Here is a 14,573-nt window from a genome sequence, read left to right as displayed (position 1 = left end):
GGTCCAGGGCTTTTCTTTTTGGGAAGGTTTTTTATTGCTGTTTTGATTTCAGATCTAGATATTGGTCTATTCAGGAATTCTATTTCTTCCTGGTTGAGCCTGGGAAGGCTGTGTGTTTCTAAGAATTTGTCCATTTCCTCCAGGTTTTCTAATTTGTGTGCATAAAGATTTTTGTAGAATTCATAGATGATATCATGTATCTCTGTGGCATCAGTCGTGATTACTCCTTTCGTGTTCCTGATGGAGGTTATAAGAGATTTCTCTTTTCTGCTCTTGGTTAGTCTAGCCAGAGGTGTGTCAATTTTGTTTATTTTTTCAAAGAACCAACTTTTTGTTTTATTAATCTCCCTTATGGTTTGATTGTTGTCCTTTTCATTTCCCAAAACTATACATGTTGGCGTGGGTGTGGAGAGACAGGTACACTCATACACTGCTGGTGGGACTGTAAACTAGTACAGCCCCTGTGGAAAGCAATATGGAGATACCTTAAACAGATTCATGTAGACCTACCATTCAATCCAGCAATCCCATTATTGGGCATCTACCCAGAAGAACAAAAGTCATTCTATAAAAAAGACACCTGCACCCGAATGTTTATAGCAGCACAATTCACAATCGCAAAGATGTGGAAACAACCCAAATGCCCATCAATTCATGAATGGATTAGCAAAATGTGGTATATGTATACCATGGAATATTACTCAGCTATTAGAAATAATGGCGATATGGCATCTCTTTGGTTCTCCTGGAGAGAGCTGGAACCCATTCTATTAAGTGAAGTATCCCAAGAATGGAAAAATAAGCACCACATGTACTCACCAGCAAACTGGTTTCCCTGAGTGCACATTTGGGAATAACACCAATTGGGTATTGGACAGAGGTCGGGGCTGGGTGGAAGGGATGGGTGTATACCTACTTGATGAATGCGATGCGCACTGCCTGGGGAATGGACACGCTTGAAGTTCTGACTGGGGGGGATGGGGCGGGGGGAGGGGAGGGTGCACACCTACATGATGAGTGTGATGTGCACTATCTAGGGAATGGACACAATTGAAGCTCAGACTCGGGGGGATGGGGAGGCATGGGCAATGTATATAGCCTGATCTTTTGTACCCCCATAATGAGCTGAAAAACAAACAAAAAATAAAAAAAAATAAAAAAAAGGGGAGAATCACCACACACGAAGTCAAAGGCACTCATATTTACTGTTCCTATACACAGGCACTCTTAAAGTTCCCAGGCCAAGCCAGTTCTATGAGATGGCATTTATTTAATAAAGTGGTTATATCATTAAGGAAAATAGATATGTCAAGATAAATACCAGGATGAAGATTTTTAATAAACATGTTAAAAATGAGAGAGAGAGCTCTGTTTTCCCACATATATCTATCTTTAAACAATGAACACCTTAAGGTATTAATAAAAGCAATGCTGCTATTTGCTATGTAAAGTAACTTTTGGATACAGGGTAATGGTTGAGTGAAACAAGAGAGAACTAGGTAGGAATCCCAGCTCTGCCACTTATTTGCACCTTACCTAACTTCTCCAGGCCTCAGTTTCATTATTGGGAAGAAAGGGACAATAATTCCTATCTCATAGGGTTTATGTGAGGATTAAATAAGAGTGTGCAAGGAAGCGTTTAGCCTAGCATATAACAAGCATTTGATTAATGTTCACTGCTGCTGCTATGACTGTTAGGGCCCTGTAGTAACTCAACAACCTCCTCATTGGTGATCTGTCTGTTCTCCAAGTTTTTAGGATTCTGTTTCCCTGGTCATATGTTATTCAATTACAAGAACATACACTTGACTTGACCATCATGTTCTCCTTTGAGATCTGCATCTCACTCCTCTTCTGCTCCTTATCTGTCATTTCTCCCATAATTTCTTCTTTTCCAGAACCTGTTTTATTCTCTTTGTCAAGACTAATGACCCCCATTGTTGACACGCTGGATTCGCTCATAACTCTAAAATTAATTTATCTTTAAACAATTAGTTTACCTTTAAACAATTCACAAGCCTGGACTCTCTTGCCTCATTATCTTTTCATTGTTGACTTGAAAAACCTTAGCCTTGAATCAGTGTTTTCCTCATTGCCTCTGCATCTAAATTCCCTGGACAATTCAACGTTGTTGGAGAAAAGTTCTATTTACTATAACACTTCTTGTACTAGGGTTAACCACTCTAGAGCCTGATAATCAGTGACACCATAAACTTACTAGTATTCTTTGGCCCATATATCACATAGATTATGGGAAGCTCTTGAAGTAGTCTATCATTCCCCTTCCTAAAGTTTCCTCCATCCATCTGAGGAGTGTATTTATAGCAAAATGCTTCATTAGCTCTGGATTATGGCAGTGAGAGCTCCATTTGCAGAATAGTGTCAGTGAAACATTAGCCCAGTACCCATCTGTTAATTATGAAGTTCTATCTAAACATTAAAATAATATATTGTCATTAATATTTTAATTGTCCTAAATTAAAAAGCCAAATTTCTGCAATTCTTGGCAAATATTCTCTGCCAAGGCTATGATCTTGATGGTATCTAGAGCTAGGAAATGAGACCTAGTGCAAAGCTGAGCAGGAAGCAAACAAGTTCTGATCTCCCTTCCTCTGCTTTCTCCTTTTCCCTTCCTCTGACAATTTTGTCACCCAAGAGGAATGACAGTGAGTCACAGGCATACCATGGAGAGGAATAATGACTGAAAAATAAGAAATCAAGCAGCTAAAACTACCCCTGGAGCACTGCTGGGAAGAGCAGGAGAGCAGGCAGAGACTTGCTTAGCAGGAAGGAGGAGCCGTATTGAGCTGCTGGAGGATGGCCATCGCTGGGGGGCCTTTTCTAGGGGGATGACTACCTTGTTGACCACAAAGACCCACAACCTCACAGGTGCCTCCGGAATATGCTCAGGGAGGGATCAGAGAAGCATGGCACATGCTTCTGTCGTTTTATTTTCTGAGATTCATAAGGCATATAGTACTAAAGAATCCTACAAATTCTGTACAAGAAAAATCTGTTTGTCTCTGTTTAACCTGGTTGATTACCACATTTATTTGACCTCAGAATCATTTCTTTTCCAATGTTACTTATTAATATCCCAAATAACTAGGGGCCTGAGAAACATCCAGTGGGATACAAAGCTTAGCTCTAACTATAACTGAAACACAGATAAACTATAAATGTTGGCATGGTTATCTAGTAAATAGAGTGAATAAAAATATACAGAAGAATGGAACATGAGGAACATGAGTGTTGAAGGAGAAGAAAAGGATGCTAGAGAAAGTTACAGAAGTACAGAATGTGAAGTTAAGAAGTACAGAATGTGAAGGAGAAAAGGTTTCAATGGGGCCAAATGCAGTTTAGCAATCAAGGAAGAAAGGCTTGACAAGGGTCCTTAGACTTGTCAATTATATGGATAACAGTGACTTGCTCTTCTACTTCTAATTTGTCTTCGTCATCACATATGAATCAGGGTAGAGTAGTGAGGTTTGAAATAATACTCCACCATGAGATTTATGTTAGCTTTTTAACCTCTTTTAGACAAGATTTTCTCATCTGAAAGATGATGGGAGCATTTCTTTTGTGTTACAAAACCTTTTGTATTTTGACTTTTTAAGTGTCACATTTTAAAGAACTTTGTCAGCAGATCCAGATAGAAGCAAAATTTGAAGCAAATATTCTACCCCACAGAAATTGAATTATCTTGCTTTTTATAAGAGATTATTTCAGAACAGTTCTGGCCATCAGTACCATTAGGTTACCTTTAAGGCTAACACTTGTAGCAAATAAGAGAGCTAGGGAACTCTTTGTTTCCTGATAGCAGGATAAGCAGAACAGGGAGTGTGTGCAAACTACAGGACAAAAGGTACAATGGCGAATGCAGAAGAGTTCTTGGAATAGATAAGATAATTTATTATAAATAGAGTCTGAATTTCCTTTTTATAGGAATATATCTTCGAAATAATGATAAGAACCAGCAGAGGAAATACTCAATTATATAAATATTTGCTTTATATGCAAATTTTACTTTAAGCCATTTGATATATAAAACAAAATCCATCTGTATTGACATTATACTACCTTATAGTCCAGTCTTTAAAGTGTTTGACTTTACTGAAGTCCTTGTGAATAAAGTTATATGATTTCTGGGATTTGCTTTAAAATAATCCAATCCATTGTATGGAGTGGGGTGTGGAATGGGAGGTAGAGATGTGTTGACCATATTGGAATTGGGTGATGGGTACATGGAGGATATGGAAGTTCATTCTACTTATTCTATTTACTTTTGTATATCTTTAAAGTTTTTCATTTAAGGTAAAAAGTAGCTGGGTGTGATATTGTGTACCTGTAGTCCCTGCTACTCAAGAGGCTGAGGTGGGATGATTGCTTAGCCCAGGAGTTCAACACCAGCCTGGGCCACAAAGTGAGGCCCCATCTCAGGAAAAATAAAGTGTCTGACTCACCACCATCAGAGTCATCTCTTCCTTGAGATCATCATATCGTTCTTCTAGGCGACTGAATTCATTCAGAAGGTTCTGATATCTCAACCTTTCATCATTAAGATCAAGTTCTAGTTGTTTTGTTTCTTCTACTAACTTCTTCTCCATAGTTTCTGAAAGAAAGAAGAGGGATATGCATACCAAAGATGGCTCCACAGAGTGCAAGAACATAAACATGTACACTAACTTCTAGTTTCTCTGCAGGGGATTTTAATTTAGCACCACTATGATCTATGAAGAGTATCTTAGTGAATGTAGGGAAAGGAAAAATATGGCTAAAAAAGGAAATACAGTCAACTACTAAGTTCTTCCATATACTACAGCCTTAGTCCCACTAGTTCATATACTGGTTATAGCACATCCTTGAAAAACTTCCTAGTCACTGTCTAGTAACTATTAAGTATATATATTTTTTATTCCAGTGGTATTCATAAAATTCTTTTGTACAAATTATTGTACTTTCTCAAAAAGCCAGAGGTATTTTTCAAGGGAATGGCAAGTTTTCAGTGGACCTGGCTGTCCTACTCTACAGAGCCTCTCTCAGTTCATCTTAGTCCCATGGTTCTATCTTATAATTTTCTAGTACTTTGAACTCCCTTGCTGTCCTATTACTTCCCCATTTCTAACCAGATAAAATGCTCAGGCCTGGTCATCTGACTTGTGCACTTCTTGTTCATTCCCTACGTGCTGCTGGGGAAACCCTGGCTTTTCTACTCGCCCACCCCACTCTGCCCTCTCAGTTGCAATAGCTTGCATTTGGCTAGGACACAGTCTGGAGATTGGAGATTAGCCCCCGACTGCAGATAAAGCAAAATCAAAGCCTCAAATCTTGGCTATATGTTTTAACTCCATGAGCCAACCAGTCACATTTATAACATTAAGCTTCCTACCACTATACTCCATGTTATCCTTATATTTTGTGGCTAAATCTTAACTGCTCTGCCTGCTTTATTGCTTCACCATTCCTTTCTCTGTCAGCACCACAAGGCAAGGGCTGCCAGTGTCTTGTCAGAACTGCTTCCCTGGTGCCCACCACAGTGCTTCCCTAAAGTAGGGCTTTCGTAATTTGTCAATGAATGAATGAAAGAATTTCTTCTAAAACATTCTGCAAATTGCCTTTTATTCTCACCAGTTTGCAGAAGCTTCTCCAAGACTACCAAGAAATTTTCCCTAGGCAAATTCATGTTATTTCTTTGTTCTTATATAGTTCAATTTCAAATAACATTTTGTATTTCCCTAGAAGATTCTCAGCATTCTGTATCCTTCCTTCACATTCTGCATCCTAGAAGCCTTTTTTCCAGGTCTTCAGTGACTCTGTTTTCTACTTCCTTTCTTAATTTTCTTTTCTGCCTTCTTTTTCTTCACCTTATCCCTTAGTACGTTCATTAATTCCAGGTTTTGTTTTCTTGCTGTTACATCATCTCCTTCAACTGGGAGGGAGGGGGCAGTATGGGGAAAAGCACAGAGGGCTCTCTCACCACCACAGTTTTAATGGGCACCTGCAGGCTCATTTCTTATTTTCTCTCTGATCTTTAACCTGGATTTGCTTTTGGAACACCTCCATGGTAAGGCCCTAACTGACATTCAAAACTTAGCACTCTAACAACTGATCTCAATAATTTGTCTCATGAACAGGTACTTTTTTTCTCAATTTCCTCATTACTAATAATACACCATCATTGTTTTGGTACTTCATCTTAAAACTTTAGAATATTTTTGTCTTTTCTGAATACCATATAAAAATGATAACATTCTGTTGATTATTTTCACATATTCTCATTCCAACCCATCTCTTCCATTTCTACCATGAATTACTGTAGTTTAGATCTGTATCTTTTCATCCCATTTATATATATATATGTATATACATATATATATATGGATTTTTTTTTGTAAATTTATCACCATTCTAATCTACCCAACAAACAGCAAGTAGAATAAATGCTCACATCTAGTTAGTTTTCTATTCAAAAATTTAGAGTGTTTTTTTTAGATTGGTGGCAAAGAATGGTGAATCTTAAAAGAGTAACATCTGTTGGGTTTAGCAAAAAAATAAATAAGTAAAAACAATATATACATACAAACACATATTAGCTCAAGAATTCTTATTAAATCGATAGGAATCCTATAAGCCATACATGAAGGACAAATTAATTTCTTAAAAAATTACATATGACATTTGACTGAACATGAGCTCGCAGCTGTACATAGAGAGATCAGATTTACAAGTTCACCAACTAACTCAACCAAAATATTTGGAACTCTTGCCTCTTGAAATTTTGTATATTTACTGAGGACAGCTTCAACTTTTTAAAATATTTAAGCTCTAAGCAATGCTGTAACTCATAAAATAATGTTGTAACTTACAAAACTTTGCTAAGAGTTTGGCTGGCTACAGTGGTTTGGGCTCACATGAGCCTTACCTGTCATCTCCTTAGCCTGCTCCACAATGCGGTGATTGAGGGTTTCTTTTTCCTGCTTCAGCAAAATATTTTCTTCCTTCAGATTTGATACCAGCTATAAAATGAAACAATAAACTGAGATGGTGCTAACGGACAGAAGAAGCCTGACTGTTTTTTTTTTTTTTTTTGGACTATAATTTATTAACTATCTCAGATGTCATCAAAAAAGCTTTCAGTAAACCCTACTTCATCTAAGAAAAATACATTACAAAATTTTTCTTTAAAAGATTTGGTTATGTGACCAGTTTCCTTAGACTCAGCATTCCTACATTTTAAAACAGGTTATTATTCTTTTTTTATTTTTTTTTATTTTTTTTTATTTTTTTTTTTTCAATTTAGTTTTACAGAATCAAAGAGTCTAACGTGTACCCAAATGTTTATAGCAGCACAATTCACAATAGCAAAGATGTGGAAACAACCCAAATGCCCATCAATACATGATTGGATTAGTAAGCTGTGGTATATGTATACCATGGAATATTACTCAGCTATAAGGAATGATGAAGATACGACATCTCTATGGTTCTCCTGGAGAGAGTTGGAACCCATTATATTAAGTGAAGTATCCCAAGAATGGAAAAACAAGCATCACATGTACTCACCAGAAAATTGGTTTCCCTGATCATCACCTAAATACAAATCTGGGAATGACACCAATTGGACATCAGACTGAGGTGGGGGGTGGGGGAGGGGATGGGGGTATGCCTACACAATGAGTGCATTGCACACCGTTTGGGGAGTGGTAACACTTGAAGGTGCTGACTCGGGAAAGGGGGGGTGGGGAAAAAAATATGAAACTATTGTTTTTAACTTGCACTGTTCACTTAATAATTTATCATGAATATTTCCCATATTATTTCATATCATTGTACAAGAAATAATGTATACATTATGAGGACATACTGTATCTAACAAGATATACTGTTAGAGGCAATCACAGCAGCAACAAAAATAAATGAATGGGACATGATTAAACTAAAAAGCTTCTGCACAGCCAAAGAAACAGTCCAGAGAATAAACAGATCACCTACAGAATGGGAAAAAATTTTTGCATACTACACATCAGATAAAGGACTGATAACAAGAATCTATTTAGAACTCAGGAAAATCAGCAAGAAAAAATCAAGCAACCCTATCAAAAAGTGGGCAAAGGACATGAATAGAAATTTTTCAAAAGAAGATATAAAAATGGCTAACAAACATATGAAAAAGTGTTCAACATCTCTAATCATCAGGGAAATGCAAATCAAAACCACAATGAGATATCACTTAACCCCAGTGAGAATGGCCTTTATCAAAAAAACCCAAAACAACACATGTTGGCGTGGGTGTGGAGAGACAGGAACACTAACACACTGCTGGTGGGACTGCAAACTAGTGCAACCCCTGTGGAAAGCATTATGGAGGTATCTTAAACAGATTCAAGTAGACCTGCCATTTGACCCAGCAATCCCATTACTGGGCATATACCCAAAGGAAAAAAGGTCATTCTGTAACAAAGAAGCCTGACTGTTAAGAGACCACGCAGCAGTTTCTTCTTGCTTCCACCATTTCTTACCTCATGTCTTTGCCAAGTTGTGTCTAGTCACCCTTCAAACTTGGCTCCAGTATTATCCCCTCCAGAGAGCCTTCCTGGAAACTCCCTCCAATGAGATGTTTTTATCTCTGGGCTACTGCAAGACCCTATATATGCCTCTTACAGCCCTTATAAATGCTTTACTTTTCTGTCTTCCAGAATAGACTAGAAATTCCTAGAGGACAAGAATGGTGGTGGTGGTGTTTTACTTTGTACCTTAAACATTTAGCAATTTCCTGGCATCTAGTCATCATTTACTCTTGAAGCAATGATATTACCTTCTCATCTGAGCACCTTAACACAAAGCTTATGTGTACCCATGATTCAAGCGGAGAGATCAAGGAGGTTAAGAAGGATATGAGGGTGTTTTAGTTTGGGAAATTCACTGAAGACCTGACACTCCCTGCTGTCAGTCTTGAAAAAACAGTTTTCCTTTCATCTCCTTTTAAGAGTTTTGACCTTACAGCAATGTCAATATACTTAATATCACAGAACTGTACACTTCAAAATAGTGAAAGTGGTAAATTTTATGTTATGTGTATTTTGCCACAAGTTTAAAAAAAAGCACTGACCCTTAACTTTCTAGTTTCTGACTGGATCAGGATTTACAGGAAGCAAAAATCAAAAGGTAACTTTGCAAAGTACATAATTTACTCAGTTCATCTTTGGAATAAAATATGTGTTTGCAATGAGTGAAATCGGAAATCCTTTCTCTAAGCATAAGTACAAGGAACTCTGAGTGAGAGCTTTAATAATAAAGAGAAAGATGGCAGGCAAATCTCTCATCATGTCAGGGGTTCAGAGACAGGGAAAGAGGGCTCTGTGACTAAAGGATCCCTGGAGGCCAAGATAGTTAGATAACAACACAGTGCCACAGCAGGAGTCAGTCCAGAAGGTAAGCCTTCTGATGGTTCAGTCTCTTCCCTCTGTACTGAGAGGGCCTTAACACCTATTCTCAGTAAAAAAGCCGGAGTTCTCCACAGGCTCTGAAGAGAAGCTTCTCTTCGGCAGGGGTGTGCAATCAGTCACCTGTGGCGCTTCTTCAAAATACACATGCCTGGCCCGCACTCTGAGAGCTCAGGTAGATCCCTTTTTTAAAAACTCTCCAGCAGATTCTGATACACGCTCCTGATTAAGAACCATAGCTCTAGTAAATTCTGGGCTCCTTGATCAGGCTGACTGGGAATGTCACTTTTCTGACCATGAAGTTGGCTGTCACAGTAAAATAGTTTCCTTCCTCCCCCATCCCTACATTCCTTCACAAGGATTAACGGTAGTACATACAGCTTTCCCTGTGGAAAGTAGAAGATAATGAAACAAAATGAAAGGAGCACTCTGAATCTGTTATATACTACTCTATTAGACTAAAAAGGCAAGAACTTGGCTTTGTAGAGGGAAAGATACTCTTTCTATCAAGCTTAAATACTCTACACATTCAGAGGAATCTAGAAAGCTTCTGTAGACTCAGGAGACTTAAAGGAAGAAAAAAGATCTTAAAAATTTAAGAATATCCCTTAGAATGCACATTGAAATTCAGAGAGAACACTTTTGCCATGTCAAAACAGCAACACATTAAAAAGGAAAACATTACATAGTGGCATGGTTGTTTCTACACACAGAGTCCAGACCTACCAGAGATACAGAAGGAATTATTTTATTGGGACTCTGAATACCATGGAGGGATTGCAATTTTACTAGCTACTCTGTTCTAAATGAACTGCATCTAAGTTCTCACTACGGTTCTCTCTGCACATGCGCTGTTAGCATTCAGAAGTCAGCACAGAAAGCTTGCCAGCAGTTACAGCTGACACAGTCGACTCTGTTTTCATTTAAAGATGGTAATACCAGTGGAATTTCTGAAAACCAATAACTTTTTTTTCAGTAAACCTAATGTTGAGGTACTTTTATATTTTAACAGTACCTCTCATTACTACTTGAGAATGTTAATGTTTTCTGTACTTAATAAAGTTTTGATATAAGTTAATACAAATTTGTAGCATTGAAGCACTGATCAATTTGTAAGCATTTTTTTTTTTTTTTTTGCATCGTGGTGGGTTCTACCTGCATAGCAGCTCTTAGCCATGATCATCATGCAGACATTTGGATTTCTCCTGCTTGGACTTCTTAATATAACCTTAATGATCACAACTATCAGATATTAACAGTTCATTGTTTGACTTGCTTCTTAATCACATTAACCCTACTGGAAAAAAGGAATCTATACTCCATTCAGGCCAACATGTTTTAAAAAAAGAACATGCAGTAGGTACTTGGCCACTAACTCTCTTCTTAAAATACTGCTTTGCCTCGTTAGTCAAAGGTTCTGCCAAAAGACCTACAGCCCACTCATTGATCATGTGGGAGAAATACTTGGGAAACAGTAAACCAATGGAAATTTGTATTATATCTTTGATTAAAACAGACATTGAAGAACATGGACCAGGTCAAAATGACAGCATATTTCCTCTGTGTAAGGATAGGGATATGGACATATATCCTACCTGCTCTGTTTCTTGTTTGTACCTATCTGCACGTTCCTCAATGCATTTTTTCTCTGACTGAGTCTGTTCCAGGTCTTTCCGGAGCTTAGCAATTTCTTCCTGTAGACTAAGGACCCGCCCAGTGGCGATCTTAGCTTCTTCTTCACTTAGTTGAAGACGTTCTAAGTCACTTCGTAGTTTCTCAGTCTCAGAGTTGTAGATTCCTTCCAGATTGGTTAGTTTCTCCATGAGGCATTTGTAATCTTTGTTCTTTAAACACACACATAAGTGACAATAAGTAAGTATACACATCATCAAATGTATTTAGTAAGAAAATCATGCTTATTCATCATATTCATGCTATATCATAATAGTGTTGATATAGTATCTAACCAAAATACTAACCACAACATTTGTAAGAACACAACCAATACCCTCTTGATGACACAAACAGAGAAGAAAATAGGCACAATTAATTTTGCTTTACATGATGAGTAATACTGATATGATTTTTCATAGTCACAAGGTGAGTTACATAGTAAATTCTTCATTTCCTGATTCTTAATACAAAGCAGGAGAATCTATACTTGCTTTTGAAAATAGATCAAAGTGCTGCAAAAACCAAATACTAGTAAGTGATGCACAAGAATGATAAAATGGCCTCAAAAACCACAAGTTTTTTACAAATTTTTGTTTACTACCTCAAAATTTCCCACTCCCACTCAGAAAATCTTTCTGATGAGTACCATTTCATTCTGATCCCTGTTTTTCTTTGCCCTCCTTAGTATTTGTATATTCTTTTTTTTTTTTTTTTTTTTCTTTTGAGATAGAGTCTCACTCTGTTGCCCAGGCTAGAGTGAGTGCCGTGGCGTTAGCCTAGCTCACAGCAACCTCAAACTCCTGAGCTCAAAGGATCCTCCTGTCTCAGCCTCCCGAGTAGCTGGGATTACAGGCATGCATCACCATGCCCGGCTAATTTTTTCTATATATATTTTTAGCTGTCCATATAATTTCTTTCTATTTTTAGTAGAGATGGGGTCTCGCTCTTGCTCAGGCTGGTCTCGAACTCCTGAGCTCAAACGATCCGCCCACCTCGGCCTCCCAGAGTGCTAGGATTACAGGCGTGAGCCACCACGCCCGGCCTGTATATTCTTTTTTTCTTTTTTTTTGAGACAGTCTCGCTCTTTTGCCCTGGCTAGAGTGCCATGGCTTCAGCCTAGCTCACAGCAACCTCAAACTCCTGGGCTTAAGCAATCCTTTTGTCTCAGCCTCCCGAGTCGCTGGGACTACAGGCATGCGCCATCATGCCCTGCTAATTATATTTTTAGTTGTCCAGATAATTTCTTTCTATTTTGTAGTAGAGATGGGGTCTTGCTCTTGCTCAGGCTGGTCTCGAACTCCTGACCTCGAGCGATCCTCCCACCTCGGCCTCCCAGGGTGCTAGGATTACAGGCGTGAGTCACTGTGCCCGGCCTGTATATTCTTAATTACCTTTATATCATTTTCATGTACTAAAATATTACCTACTAACTACCTCTAAGTAATCAAACTTATATCTCTGCAAATAGACTGCAAGTTTCTTAGAAGCATGAACATCTTCATGTTTCTTTTGCCATTTCAATGCTAAACTCATCTGTAAAATGAACACAATACCAAATGCAAATAAATAATAATGGTGATAGAGCTCTTCAAAGTACAATATGACTCCTGATCATAAAGGTTTGGAGCATGGGTAAATTTGAACCATGCTCTCAAAAATAATTTCCGCCTTAGTCCTTACCATTGTAATCTAACTTATAAACTCATCATTTCCATGCTCATTACCATCATTATTTTACTTTTTGCTAAGACTGAAGGGTAAAGTCAAGGAGAAACAATATTGAAGGCAATTGCAGTGGATTTCTTCAGGCATGCTCCACTTTTAGGGCTCTGTTTTAAAACGCACCTGCTCATCGACTTTGCGCTGTAGCTGCATGATCTTGTTCTCCATGCCAATGTGGAGCTTCTTATAGCGCTCCACAGAGCGAGCCTCAATTTTGAGCTTCTTTAGCTCACGCTTGGCCATCATCCGCCGGAAGCAGCACTGAAGGTAAATGATGGCATGCATGCTCCTCTTGTAGTGTGTGCGAGCCAGCCAGCCCCGGACCCACTTCTGAATGATGACTGCTTTGTGCTCACGGAGTATCTGCAGAAAAGGGTAAGGGCAAGTAATGTCAGACACTGGACTGGACTCAAAGTTCAACTTTATCAACCTATGTCAGGCTAAGAATCTACACATGACCTAAAGGAAAAGACACAAAAGTTGAATCCACAATGTATTATGTGGATTATACGTATCACAGATATATTATATAAAGGTACAAAATTATTTAAAAATGATTTGAAAAGTAGCCTATAGAAGGTGATTTGAGAAACACATAACAATATGTGTTATATTCACATGTTATATGTATGATTCTAAACAGAGTATATAGTTGGAAGCTGTCTAAATAAAAAGCACCAAATTACCAAAAGAAAAATAAATAAACAGATAAAGATTAAAAAAAAATAAATTGGAATTTGTAAATCTGATTTGTGATTTTAAGTAGGCCAATTAGGGATCAAACAGATGATTACTTCATTGCTTCTATAATAACACTCTTAGGTAACCAATTCAAACTTATATTTAATGATCATATATTTTCTTTTAAATCTTCTTCTGAATACATTTTGGAAATGGACTGTGACAATGGTTTAAAGCTTTATTCCTCTCTTCAGCTACAAGTCATCACAATTCTGACGGTAATGAGGTTACTCTGCATCTGTCACAAATAACCTAGTAACAACTAAATGGATTGCCATCAATCTTTCAATTAGAATGTATAACTTTATTAGCACAATATTTTTTGAACTGATTGTATTACTTTGAAAAAGAGCTTTCATTTACTTTGTCATTTAGGGTCAAATGTGTGCAATCACTGGGAGCTGAATAAATAATAACTTGTTTTGAATTTGTAGGCTGCAGACTCTGCAAACATGTTTTCCTTTAATTATGTAACCGAAACAACCCATAGTACTTCAAAAGTAGAAGTGAAGTAAATGTAGATACATTTTTATGACAATTCTGTACATTTTATTCTATGATGTGAATTACTAGCAATTATACTCTGTAAAGTCAGCTGTTAATGAATTTGTACTTCACGAAAACTTCATAAAAATTATTATACAGTAAATAACGGTTAAATACATATACTCAAAAAAAAAAAAGAAAAAATATATTAGGTTTCTTATTGGTGTATGATTTCTCTTAGCAACAGGTGATCCTCTATAAAATCAACAGAACCAGGCACCCTGTGAATAAAAGACTTCCCCTCCACCCTTGCTGCTGACACCACCTCACAGTGCATTAGGCCTGTGCACGAGGATGTGGGTGTGGGCAGCAAACTGACCATGGAGTCTAACTCTTGGGGTACTATAAAGTTTGTTACTGATTATTGATTTACTTCCCCAAAACAAAAAGATGACACTCTTGTTTGCCATATTTGAGAATACCATCTTAGGATTTTCCATTGCTGTT

At 37.6% G+C, this 14,573-nt stretch overlaps 1 protein-coding gene across 1 annotated transcript in view; it reads right to left on the bottom strand.

The window, feature by feature from the left end:
* The window catches only part of MYO5A (myosin VA), a 195,255-nt gene that overhangs the window by 46,313 nt on the left and 134,369 nt on the right, over positions 1-14,573 (bottom strand). Inside the window, exons 21-24 of the mRNA XM_069459699.1 lie at positions 12,963-13,202; positions 11,039-11,287; positions 6,923-7,016; positions 4,464-4,612 (exon numbers count right to left, since the gene is read on the bottom strand). Coding sequence (XP_069315800.1) covers positions 4,464-4,612; positions 6,923-7,016; positions 11,039-11,287; positions 12,963-13,202 — 732 coding nt within the window. The remainder of the gene's footprint in view (positions 1-4,463; positions 4,613-6,922; positions 7,017-11,038; positions 11,288-12,962; positions 13,203-14,573) is intronic.

This window comes from Eulemur rufifrons, chromosome 2 (assembly GCF_041146395.1).
Source record: "Eulemur rufifrons isolate Redbay chromosome 2, OSU_ERuf_1, whole genome shotgun sequence".
In the NCBI taxonomy this organism is placed as follows: Eukaryota; Metazoa; Chordata; class Mammalia; order Primates; family Lemuridae; genus Eulemur; species Eulemur rufifrons.
Note: the sequence above shows the minus strand (reverse complement) of the source record. Positions and strands in the feature narration are given on the sequence as shown.